The following is a 13,449-nucleotide window of genomic DNA, read 5'->3' as shown; positions in this document are numbered from 1 at the left end:
CATTTGTGTGCCAGGAAAGAGCTTATCCTTTTGAAGCTTTTATCATGACCTCCACTGGGGTCTCCAGCATGACCCCTGACTTATACAAAATGTGCTAATTATGGGAGTTTTTCCCTTACGTCCTGAATTTACGACGCATTTTTTGTCCCTACGACCAACGTTATAAAGCACGTTGAACGCCGCCGTATGTCGAGGACCAGTTGTCGTTGTGAGAACCTTTTGGGTGCGCTGCTGCCCCTTTAAATGCAGCCGAGCTCCATGCGGAAGTAAATCGTGCGCTCAGCTGACGCGCGTCCGCACTAGTGTCAACTTTGTTTGTTTCCCGATCACATCATCTCCGGCTTCCTGTTTACCGAGAAAACAAAACAAAAAAAGCCAAGGAAGGCCCCACGCGGTTCGACCTGGTCCTACAGGAATCATGGCCGAGGGTCCGGAGGCCGATGTCGACGAACCGCCTCGTTGTCATTTACCTCCTCTCATCACCGTTAACGATCTGCCCGGTGCTACTGCAGCAGGTAATTTGGCAACATGCAGGCAGCAACACAGTCACGTTCAAGATGTGTTCACGCAGGCATTTTGTGCCACTTCAGGTTGGTAAGACGATGGAAGATGCGCACGCAGCTCACAACGCCATCAGCACAATTCTATTTTTCAAAAGCTGGAGCAACACCTTTACTAAGATATGAATTACGTTCTGAAAGAGAACAATAAATAACAAACATTTCAAGATAGAAGCTAAATGCATTGTTTATGCATGTGTATAGCCAATGTATAATCATTTTGTGTATATAGTGTCTAGAAATGTAAGTACCGCTTCATTTAAAAAGTACAATCCAATTATTTACACATTGTTTCAAGAAACATGAAAAGCTGAAGTAATAAAGCCACAAATGTATTTTTTAATCTGATTTATCACTTGTGTGAATGCTTAAAAGACTAAAAGTCAAAGTGGCTGGTGTTAAAAAAAAAAAAAAAAAAAAAAAAAAACACGTGAAGATGACTTATTTGATCGCAATAAATAACAATTCGATTTTTTTTCAAATGGTAGAACGTTTGACGTCAATGGCGTGTCCCCGGCAGGTCGCAACCTGAAAGAATGGCTGGAGGAGCAGTTTTGCGACAAGCCTCTGGAGCAGGACGACATGCGGCTGCACAACGCCGCCTACGTGGGCGATCTGGAAACCCTCAGGAACCTGCTGCAGGAAGACGCTTTTCGACAGTAAGGCTCGCTCAGTCATGGGCAAAGATTGTCAAACTGGCAAATGATTTAACATAAACATTACGCTTGAAAATGCTCGCAGTCACGTGACTGCTACGTGGGTGAAGCTGCCCATAAGAATGGAATGATTGTGATGTTGGTAACAGTGGCAACGTAAGATGGCTGCCATCTGACTTGAGCTGTGAGGGAGGGGCCTGATTGATTATGTCCATTCATATATGTCAGTGTCACAAAACGAAATGTCACCGGTTTGATGCAAGGTTATTTTAGTTAACGAGATAACCCAAATTGAAATAAATATTTTCCATGAACAGAAAATGAAGAAAAACTCAAACTGAAACTATATTTTGTTTACGAAACTAACTATTGCGAAAATGACCTTTGTGTTTTTTTTTTGTTTTTGTTTTTTTAGCTAAAACAAAGCATTGTCAAAAACAAACTCCTTTCCCTCCTTTCTAGGCGCATCAACGAGAAATCGGTGTGGTGTTGCGGCTGTCTGCCCTGCACGCCTCTGCGCATCGCGGCCACGGCAGGCCACGCCGCCTGTGTGGCGTACCTGATCGCCCGGGGGGCCCAGGTGGACCTGGTGGACGTCAAGGGCCAGACGGCGCTGTACGTGGCCGTGGTTAACGGCCACCGCGACTGCGTGCGTATCCTCCTGGAGGCCGGCGCCGACCCCAACGGCAGCCGCCACCACCGCAGTACGCCGCTCTACCACGCCGCGCGGGTCGGCCGCCTCGACATACTGCAGGAACTCATCAGGTTCGAGAGGGGGAGGGAGAGGGTCGCACTTAATCGTTTAGTACGATTCAGAATCCTTTTTAAATGTCCCCAAAATGGATTTTATTTCAATTATTTTATACTGTCTTGCCCTTGTTTGTGTGTGCCTTTTATTGGGAGCGCATGTTCTACACGATTTGGTCACTTAGGGGCAGTGTGATATCACGTGTTCTGATACAGTCACAAAGTTATTCCAATAAAAGTTGTTTTTTTGCAGTGTAGGAAGAGCCTATGCCTGAGTAATTTCCACGTTTTTTCTAACCTTTATTATTATTGTTAGCATTCTAAGTTAGCATGATAAGCCTATGCTTAGAAAATGCTAAGCTAATACTTAGCTAATAGTAATGCTTAGAAAATGTTAAGCTAATGTTAATTTAGCATTCTAAGTTAGCATGTTAAGCTAATGCTAATACTGTTGTAAATGTTTTCTACCCTTTCATTATTGTTAGCACGCTAACTTAGCATGCTAAGCTAATACTTAGCTAACTAATGCTTAGCTAATAATAATGCTTAGCAAATGTTAAGCTAATGCTAAGCTAATGTTAATTTAGCATGTTAAGTTAGCATGTTACGTTAATGCTAATGTTAATTTAGCATGTTAGGCTAATGCTAATTAATAAAAATTATCAGCTTACTTATCAGTTATCGACATCGGCACTTTATTAATTATTGGTTTATCGGTATCGGTTGAAAATAGCATTATCGTCCATCCCTAATGAAAACATTATTCTAAATGCACTAAATACACAACATATATATTATTACTACTACTACTACTACTATTATTCGTAGCAATTACTAGTTAATTTCTAGAATAGCGTTCTTTTGAGTGACAAAAGTGCCGCGGGTAGCTCACTAATTAGCGTTAGAGAGTCAATGGCACTTTCCATTGGGTGTTAGCCTTGAGCTAGCTACGTTTGGGAAACAAGCTAAATTGTCCACTCTGTATGGTCAGTTAGAATGGAACAGGGTGAAACATACCAGAAAACTCTCTTTGAGGGAAGGCTTGCTGTCTTCTAAACTGTACAGAGGGCAGAATATACTGTAAAAGCAATTCAAATTTATAGCTATAGCTACATAGAGTAGCAGCTGTAGTCCATACACTGTTTTTGTGGCAAGAAAAAATATGTTCTTACAATTAAAAGCTTAGTTAAAAAAAAAAATAAAGATTCTCACCCTAGTGCATTTGTTGCAGAGAAAGAACGTGAAGGCGTGACGTGATGTTCTTTCTTTCTCCAGGTTTAATGCCGACGTGGACATGGACCACCTGCTGGGTCCCCGACTCCTGTTGAGCGCCCGCACCTTGAACACGTTGGTGGTGTGCCCGCTGTACATCAGCGCCGCCTACCACCACCTCCACTGCTTCCAAGCCCTGCTGGAAGCCGGCGCTCAGCCCGACTTCAACTACACGGGGCCCGTTTGCCGCGAGGCGCTGAGGCGCGGCCTGGCCTCCTGCCTGCTGGACGCCGTGCTGCGGCACGGCTGCCAGGCGGCCTTCGTGCAACTGCTGCTGGACCACGGAGCCCGGCCGGCGCACGTGGCCTGGGACGAGTCGGCGGTGGACACTTTTAACCGCAGCAAGGTGGATCCGGAAGCGCTCCGGACCTTCTTTGAAGCCAAGAGTGAGTCCGACCGTTTACAAATTGTTTTTCCTCAGATGCTTTCCAGATTGTCCTTTTGTCAATCCATCGACATCAAAAGGAAACTCAAGGTAGTCTAGATGTGTAACAAAAAATATTTGAAGAAAAAACAACAACAAAAAAAGTGTTAACATGAGCGTGCAACAACCAACCAATCGGTTAAACCTTTCTGGCTTCCTGATTGGTCCTCTGCGTCTCTCCTGCCAGGCTGTCCTCGCAGGCTGACCCACGTGTGCCGCGTCGCCATCCGCAGAGCTTTGGGCAAGAAGCGTCTGCACCATATACCCTCACTGCCGCTTCCGGAAGCCATCAACAACTTCCTGCTTCACCGAAACTGACAAGCTCCGTTGCTTGGCCGTCTTAAACACTGAATGACCATCCTCACTCGGGTGGATGCGAGTTATTTACAGTTGAATGCATTTTATTACTGTACTGACTGTCTATTTATTATTGTTTATTATAAGCAAAGAGTCTTGTATGTATTCATGCTATACGATTGACCTAAGTAATCAGCAGTAGTACAAGCGTGGAACCAGAACAGGTTGGACAAGAAATGTTCGAACGTGCTCATGTAGTCTTGTTGGGTTTTTTTTGTTTTTGTTTTTTTTGTTTTTTTAAGAAAATTTAATATGCTAAAGCGATCAACTATCATTAATGGTGTGGAAAGTCTTTTTCTTTTTTTTAAGTCTGTTTACTAAATGTGTGCTACTTACACTTTGTATTTTATCTTATTTAAATTCAGTAAAACCTTTATTAATCCTACGTTCTCTGCTATGTTTTCCATTGTCGAAATTGACACAGAAGGCTTTCGGCATGACCAGGATGTAAGAAAAATTCTCCCCAAGTAAGTTTTTCTTTTTCTTTTTTTATTTTATTTTTTTGTTTTTTCCCCCCTTACTGAGATCTGCTTCAACTCAGCATACACATGCAAAAATGTTAATACTCTCACCGGCTTACACAAAGTAAAACCACAATGGGCGCTGAAATAACGTCCATCTATCCATCCATCCATTTTCTTGACCGCTTATTCCTCACAAGGGTCGCGGGGGGTGCTGGCGCCTATCTCAGCTGGCTCTGGGCAGTAGGCGGGGGACACCCTGAACTGGTTGCCAGCCAATCGCAGGGCACACAGAGACGAACAGCTGAAATAACATGTTACTAAATAATTCTTAAAAATATATATATATTTTTTTTATTTAAAAAAAAAAAAACAGGCGCTGAAATAACATACTAAATAGCAATGATTTAAAAAAAATATTAAAATCGGCACTGATACCATGATACAATTTCTTTGAAATTAGTTTTTAATTAAAAAAAAATGGGTGTTGAAATAACGTGATACTAAATAACCATTCCTTTTTAAAATTATTTTTAATTAAAAAAAAAACACAAAAGGGCACTGAAATAGCATGATACTAAATATATTTTTAATAAAAAAAATGGCTGCTGAAATAACATGATACTAAATCATTTTTTAAAGATCACTTTTAATTAATTAACCCTTTGATGCACAACATATTCACATGCCTTCTAATGCACAACTTGGTCGGGTCACTTTTGACCCATGTTGTGCATCAAAGGGTTAAAAAACAAAAAAAAACAATGGGCATTGAAATAACATGATACTAAATAATTCTTTACAAATATTTTTAATTAAAAAACAATCGGTGCTGAAATAACATGATACTAAATGGCAATCCTTTAAAAATATATTTATTTTTAATTACTGAAAAAATCTTTTAGAAAATCAGGTATTTCTTGTGATTTTATTATACTGTACGGTTTCAAGACGTCTTGTACCCTAAGTAGCAAAGCAGCCCCAGAATATACATGTTAGTCTCCCTTCTCCATGTTTAACTTTTTTTTTTTTTTTTTTACTTTTGACCGTGATTGCCATTGCTTTCTGGATATGCCAATATCTAATGTAAATGACGTATTTGATGTATTGAATATGTTTTTGATTGCAAGTAAATAACAATTGAATTGTGGTTTACTAGAGGTTTCAGCTCTTTTTATGTAAAACAGTAAATATGCAAGTAATTATTTTAGCATTAAAAATATTCTTGGACTTAAAAGTTAAATAGATTTCTCCTTGTAAGCGTATTATGAGTTTGGTGATGACTGTTCTTATTTTAAGACGGATAATTAGGTACATGGTATAATTCAGTCTTCATGTTGGGCTACTTCACAAGCTCTTTTTTTTGAACAATGTGAACATTGAACAGCCTGTCACAGTCCAAACTGGATGTTCGAATTCACATTTTAGATTCTACAAAACCTGCCAAAATGAGTGACAAGCTTTTGTGGCGGCTTCTCCGAGGTCTCTAGATGGCACTGTCCTCCTTTCAAGTTTTCCCGATCAAGTGACGCGGTGCCTTTTTGTTTTCTTTCTGTCCCCTTCTCTCCAAGAGTCATCACTCATGTTTCCAGGACTCAGAATGTGTCTTCCAGAGGCACAAAAGAGACACGCTCGCAGAACTTAATTTAGGACGGATCCAGACACAAAACAGAGATCAGCAACTCGAGTGCGTGGTTGATCAACTGCCTTCTTCCTGTGGGAAGGCTTCGCTTTCAAACGCATTTTAGGAAGCCGCTTGATGTGGAAGCGTTCGTTACGGTTAAATTAGAGAGGGAAGTTTTTGGGCCCAGTTGTGAAGAAAAAAATAAATAAAAATCAATCCTGTTGTGGAAGACCAATTTTGAATGTTGATGGCCTCTGAGTGGAAGTTGTATGCGCCAAAGAAGAACCCACAGGCTGTGATTCATCATTAACAAGACGCTTGACCTTAGCAAAGCTGCCCCAGAACAAAATGGAGACCAGGCTTTCTTTCACTGGCCGCATATTTTGCTTCACAATTGCCGTGATAGTCTTGAGATTGTACTCTTCAAACCCCAATCCGTGCTGGGTGGAATAAAGCAGCCCCAAATCATAATCAAGATAAGCGTTTTTTTTTTTTTTTTCATTCAGCAGCCTTCCCGAGTCAACATGTCATCATCATCATGGCTCTCTTTTTGTGATTGTGCGCGTGTGAGTTTCTACTCTTTAATTCACCTGAAACCTGTTGGAAATCCAATAACCTTCACCTTATCTTGATACTTCAGAGTCCCGCCAGAATCGTCAAGTTGTCAGGAGACCAGAGGAAGGACCAAAGGAAGGAAATATGAAGCAACATGAGATCCAACACCAACCAGACAACAACTAAAAAAAAGCTAAAAAAAAAAAAAAAAATCCAGAATCTTTCTCCAATCCCAGATACGTCTAAATTCCAACCGGGTTAAGGAGACATCAAGAGACCAGTAGAAAGACTAAAGGAAGGAGGGAAGGATAGATGAAGCAGAGTGAGATCCACAAACGTCAAGACAAGCTCTCTGACTCTGGTCAGTACTTTTGACTCCAGAATTCCTCGTTTAATCCCGAGATTTCACCTTGTGCCAGATGTAGCCTTAGAACAGCCTCAGAACATTAATGAGCCAATTTGTAAAAAAAAAAAAATCGCACCTCTTACTACAATTGTCTGATTCTATGTGAACTGACAAACTTGATCTTAATGCACAATGCTGCCAGCTACACAGGTGGTGGGCATATATAAGAGTATAACAAGTTCTCAGGGCATTGAATCGATCGCAACTTGTCTTCAAAGACACCACAAGACAAGAAGGTGAGTTCTGTCCTCACTAAGCTTTGATGATGAAAACTGTCCAGGCAAATCAGGGAGGTAGAATCACACACCACATCACAAGATAGTCACTCAGAATCATAGTTTAGAGACATCTATGCCTGTCTCTGTGCCCACATTAGGAGCGGCCACCCCCCCACTGCCCCACCCCAACATGGAATGACGTGAAACCGGACATGTTGAGGGCTTTACTCTCAACAGAATTGGCGCAGTATTTGGGATCGAAGACGTCTTTTTCTCGCACATCACTTCAGCAAATTCCCATTGAACTGAGCGAAGACGGCTTCCGGTTACGCACGGGATATGTCATCACGATCACCTGACCAGGAACATGGCGTTCAACAATCTGATGCTTAATCAGTTCAGGGAATATGTGCTTCTATTCTTTGTACACAATGCCTAATCAAATACTGGTAAATGATTATTAAGTGTTGTATCGCTTTAAATTCCGTAGCCAAAGGAGCAATTTTCATTTGTGCTGCTCTCATCAAGCCCCCATTTTGAGCTTACGCTAACTTGTTACCATTTCGGTAATTGCCGCGTGTCTTAATTCGCATGATCTCATTCCAAAGGCATTCCGGAACTCTTCGTTTCCCCGCAATTACGCCATCACTATAACGCACATACGCATGCACGCAGATATTCTGCTGCAATTATGTCTTGAAGCCCCCCTTTTTTCTCTTGCCACACAGCGAGGTCGGTGGACTTTGTCTAAATAAATAACAGCGGTCCCATTTGCGACGACATAAAAGTGAATTTGTCGTGAAACGGTTCCAAGTCAAATACCCGCTTTCCGTTTGCGAGTGTGAAAATATTCCCCGTTTTTCATTCCGTTAAACCTGCGTACGAAAGGTTACGACTTGCATCCTGCGTCAAATTCCTTCAACTTTATTGATCTTAATTAGGATGTATATAGTCTGGAATAGCAGACTTGTGAAACTGGCGCTTCAATGAAAAACCTCAAAAGCGGCTTAATGAGACTTAATTTGACTGTTTTCCAAAGGAGCCAGTAATAGTGAAATGTGGCAGGAAGGATGTGAAGTGATTGCCTCTGTAATTACTCTTGCCGTCTGTAACGCGGCTCTTATACGTAATTGGTTCCCTCTCATTTGACTGATGTTTTAGTTATTGTGTACGTAATAAAGTCTGTCCGGTCCCTTGGCACGAGTAATGATGCTTTAAAAACAAAAGAGAAAAGTGTTGGAAAACAGCTGCGGACAGGGTTAAGCCTCTTTAACAAGTGGAGTATCAAGTGGTGTCAATGTTAACTACAGTACATTAGAAGTAATACTCAGACATGATGAATAGGTTCGGTTTAGTCTTGAGGTCGGAAAACAAACCCAGAACGCATGATTGTACCCTTCTGCTCTGGCTGCCTTCATACTGTAGTGAAAGTCAGGAGAACGTCGCAGCAAACAGGTGGCAAAAGTACTCGTACACAAATAGACTTACAGATGGGCCTTCTGGTTTAAAAAAAGACTGATTGATTCAACTTTATTATTCTTGATTTGACTTATTTACAAAACTAAGCTAGCAAGATTTGAATGTAGCCTCACTTCACTGATCCCTCCATGGCCCAAGTCTGACCAATTAAGCCTCATACTTCCATTCATAATTGCATGAATTGCATGAGCCGTGATAAAATACATACAGAGATCACATACGAATCCATCAATCAAATTACTAAGCTAATATTAAGCTAGCATTAGCGCTGTAAATAAGCCGGCATTAGCCACGGCTGCTACGTTGGTTGCATGACTTACTCGTATTGTTACTATAAATTTAAATGTTACAGGTTTGATGTTTTAGATTTTGGAACGTAATCAATTGAAATTTGAAAAGGGATGATAAACGTACTACAGAGATCACATACGAGCCCATCCATCAAAATACTAAGCTATGAGTAAGCTAGCATTAGCACTCTAAATAAGCCGGTATTAGCCAAGGCTGCTACATTGTTTGCATGACTTAATTGTATAGTTACTATAACATGTAATGTTACAGGTTTGACATTTTAGATTTTGGAATGTAATCAATTGAAATTCAAAAAGAGATGATAAACGTACTACAGAGATCACATACGATTCCATCCATCAAAAATACTAAACTAAATAAGCCTGCATTAGCCATGGCTGCTACGTTGGTAGCATGATTTACTCGTATTGTTACTATAACATGAAATGTTACAGGTTTGATGTTTTAGATTTTGGAATGTAATCAATTGAAATTCAAAAAGAGATGATAAATGTACTACAGAGATCACATACGATTCCATCCAAAAATACTAAGCTAATAGTAAGCTAGCATTATTATTATTATTACATATTATATATAGTATTATATTATTATAGCATTAAGCTAGCATATTATGCAATTAGGAGTAAATGAGGGCAGGGAATTTATTTATTTATTTATTTTATTTTTTATTTTTTTATTGTTTAAGCAAAGCAACTTAAATGCTAGGCCAGATCACACAATCACACAGTTGCTGTAGCGATTCATCTGATCAACCCATTAAGAGGGAATTCGGAAATCTAATCGGTCTAAACGCAAGCTAAGCTTTCTAGCGGTATATTTACAGAGTTACAAAGTGTGACTGCCTTGAGGTAAGCGGCACAGTCAGCTTCCAATAGCTGTTGGAACAGAGCAAAAAAAGATCATGGTGATTTGATTAGCATTTAGCATCAGCAAGCGATCCCAGCTAACGCAAGCTTTTATAGAAAATGGATGCTTCCTATTGACTATATGGTTGTAAAACACTTCCATTTCGTCCTATTAAGGTCCTGTTCACCTGCAAGTTGATATCCCATTACCTCCAGTCCACAGAAGCCTACAACTTGTTGAACTGACGCCACCTGCTAAGTTGTGCATCGTGTCCCGCCACGCACTTCATATGAAGTGTGCTGCTCCCAGCTTCCTCTCATTGAGTGATCATCAAGTGTTATTTTCAAACATTTGCTCTCGTGGGTGGCTTGGAGGGGGACCAGCCTCCCCGTTTTTCCATGCCCGCAGGTTGGGTCTCTCTGGTGTGGGATTCCCAAGCCCTCAGGAAAGCAGTTGACAACATTCCCACAGTAACGGCCACCGGATGACTTTCTTCCACTTCTTCTCTGGGCTGTGAAACTGGGATTTTGGCTTGGCCCTCTCGTTGTCAGCGGTTTGGGAAGCTGCCCAATGCTTTTTTTTTTTTGAGAAGGGGGCAAGGTTGAGAAAGAGGAAGAGGAGTCCCCACCCACCCCTCAATTCCACCCTGAGATCTTCTCGTTTAGGGTGCGTAGCAGCTCCACAGCTTTGTTCCACGTCCAAGTTTGCCCTCACCAGCCCGGCCCGCCCCTCTTTTCTTTCCGCGGGATCTACTTGGTGGCGGGAAAATCCTTCCCACAAGTAACTCGGGTCTACGGAAGTAATTTAAACATGGGTAGTTTTCTGTAATGGACACTGTCATTAACTAATCCCAAATCATTTATGTCATTCAATTTCAAGTTAAAGGGTTATAATAACTTGTCCACCGTGTCACACGCTCACATTCACACTTGTAAAAATAATGTTGGTGCTTTAGAGTCTTCAAGGAACCTAAGAAGCATGTTTTTAGGATACAGGAGGAGGCTGGAGTATCTGGGGAAAACTCACAGCAATGCTGGTAGTGGCCCGATACCGTAATCACCCATCCATTCTGTTTTGGGGGATGCTAGAAGGAATAAATGACACTTCCATTTGTTTTAATGGGGAACAATTACAAATTTCAATGACAAACATGGCTGCGGAACGGATTAAAGGCGAAGTCAACCCAAAAAAATGTTTTTTTTGACAAGAATATGTTGTTCTATGCAATCTAAATATGGAAGTCTGATTATTGTGCTAGTGGACTATCCAGCTGTTTTTTTGTTTGTTTGTTTTTTTATCCATCTCAGGGGAGGCCATTTTGCCACTTGCTGTCGACTGAAGAACACATCAACGTTGCTCAGTTTCTCAGTAATGTAAATTACCCTGCTATTATTTTTGTTATTGCATTTTTTGTACTACAGAATTGTTTTGTTCCATTGTGCTATTGTAATATAGGTGTCGCTTTTATTTTGAAGTAAACAGGAAATGGTGTCATAAATCGATATGAAATGACGTGACGAACCGACATACCGCCATTAGTAGCGTCGTTCCAAGGTCAAAGAAGACGTGTGTGTGCGCCAGAGAGAAGGAAAACAACTAAAGTTAAGGATTCACCGACCTATACATTAGCACCTGGTTGAGAAGGGAACGAGGTTCGTACAAGTCATGTTTACTGTTTAATTAATATCGCTACATTTCGTTGTTTGTGTGATTTGCTGCATTGTGTAACACTAACGTTTTCACCCACTAGAGTGTGCTAATGCACCACGCTATAGCTCAAGATTCTGTTTTGTTTCCTGAGAATTTGTATTTCTGTTTGGTTTATTTTTGTTTTAATGAAATGACAAAGTCAAAGGTCAAGGTTACAATTTTTATATACTATGATAATTGTAGGCAAAGAAGATATCGTAAAGGCTATAAAGCCACAATTTAAGGTAATGCATTTACAGTATATCATATACTGTAAATGCACGCACAGAACATGCCGTTTGAGTTGTTAATGGTATTTTATTTTATTTTGTATTGTAGCTCTCACGGTGTGTTCACAATAAGGGAAGGTCAATAAAAGATTGTGGACCATCAGTTGAAGAGACCACCTTTATTTCAACCCAGGATGCCACAGGTAACAACCAATCAGAGCTCTCAGGTCTTAGGTAACAACCAATCACAGCTCGTCTTCAGAAAATCAGGTGAGCTGTGATTGGTCGTTGCCTGAGCAACTGTGATGTCCTCTTCAGTCGACAGCAAGTGTCAAAATGGCCGCCCGCCGAGATGGATGAAAACAGCTGCATTTTGATTCATAACTCATATTCCACAAATGTAATATTAATTAGAATGTCGTGTTTAAACTAGTTGGGTCACATATAATATATTATTGTCAAGAAAATGTTTTTATGGTTGACCTCCACTTTAAACTGGAATCTCAAGGCCATTCAAATGTCTATTTTCCATAATATGTCTCCTATCAACAAAATTACTTTCACATTAGCGCATGTATGACATCATAACATAACATCAAGAGTGCAAAACTTGGATGACGTCATCTTCCTGTTCTCCAATTCCATACAGGAAGATACGACTCCTTGCATGCGCTGTGTGTGTTTGTTGACAGTGAGTGAATTTTATCTCATCTATTCAATTTCTGCCTGGGCACTTATGTTTAGTACAAGTGAGCGACGCCCAGGCAGGATATAGCTCACCTCGTGTGCAGCGAAGGCAGGAAATGACAGAGGACGCTATCTGCAAGCCGACCGCTAATCGGAGATACGTTTAGCGGCGTTTTTGTAACGTGCATAAATCAGCGCCGACGACATCCACCGCCGTGCGCGTCTGCTGCCAGTTAGCAATTAAGCCCAGCTCGTCTCTTTAATCGGCCGCCTGGAAGGGATGCCACTCCATGCCTCCTCTCTTATTTTCTCACCCGTCGTCTGTCGCCACACCCACTGACGGAGTGGGAGGGGACGGTCTGAGGTTTGCTAAATGTAGCAGGTGGACAGGTGCTGGACCTGAGAACTGTCTTTAACTCATTCACTGCCATTGACGGAAAAAGACGTCAAATGATGCATTTTTTTTGCTGGTCTGGCAATGAATGTGTTAATAAATAACTTTAAAAAAAAAAATCAAAGTGGCCCTTGCAGCTTTCTATTTTTCTGTCTGTGGCCCTCAGAGGAAAAAGTTTGGACACCCCTGCTGTACATTATATCAGCAATTTATAATTGCTTCATTGATTTTTACCACGTTTAACTCATTCACTGCCATTGACGGAAAAAGACGTCAAATGATGCATTTTTTGCTGGTCTGGCAATGAATGTGTTAAAGTCGACATTCATATTCTTTTTCACAGTTTAAAGCGGTGCCCAAGTGTCTTAATAACATGTCTGAGTCTTGCCTTCGTCAAAATAACCCACGCATTAAGAATTACAGCACACTTTTGCTTAAATTAGCCGGTTTAAGGGGAGGTCCTGTCATCCCGACCCATAAATAAGAATTAAGTTCTCAAACATTTTTACCAGGTTAAATAAACTAATAG

At 40.9% G+C, this 13,449-nt stretch overlaps 1 protein-coding gene across 1 annotated transcript; it reads left to right on the top strand.

Annotated features, from left to right (window-relative positions):
* Positions 1 to 204: 204 nt before the first annotated feature.
* On the top strand, positions 205 to 4,401 carry asb1 (ankyrin repeat and SOCS box containing 1). The gene is made up of 5 exons (XM_077536174.1): positions 205 to 515; positions 1,081 to 1,219; positions 1,679 to 1,981; positions 3,239 to 3,621; positions 3,847 to 4,401. Exons 1-5 carry the CDS (start codon positions 419 to 421, stop codon positions 3,975 to 3,977), a joined length of 1,053 nt encoding a protein of 350 aa, XP_077392300.1. The 5' UTR covers positions 205 to 418; the 3' UTR covers positions 3,978 to 4,401.
* The last annotated feature ends 9,048 nt before the right edge of the window (positions 4,402 to 13,449 follow it).

This window comes from Festucalex cinctus, chromosome 11 (genome assembly GCF_051991245.1).
Source record: "Festucalex cinctus isolate MCC-2025b chromosome 11, RoL_Fcin_1.0, whole genome shotgun sequence".
NCBI lineage: Eukaryota > Metazoa > Chordata > Actinopteri > Syngnathiformes > Syngnathidae > Festucalex > Festucalex cinctus.
Note: the sequence above shows the minus strand (reverse complement) of the source record. Positions and strands in the feature narration are given on the sequence as shown.

Bases quoted from the DNA above. Each gene is read 5' to 3' on its own strand.
- asb1 (XM_077536174.1), top strand. From the start codon at position 419: ATGGCCGAGGGTCCGGAGGCCGATGTCGACGAACCGCCTCGTTGTCAT. The intron at 1,220-1,678 runs GTAAGGCTCGCT...CCTCCTTTCTAG, and splicing joins CAGGAAGACGCTTTTCGACA to GCGCATCAACGAGAAATCGG. The intron at 1,982-3,238 runs GTTCGAGAGGGG...TTCTTTCTCCAG, and splicing joins ATACTGCAGGAACTCATCAG to GTTTAATGCCGACGTGGACA.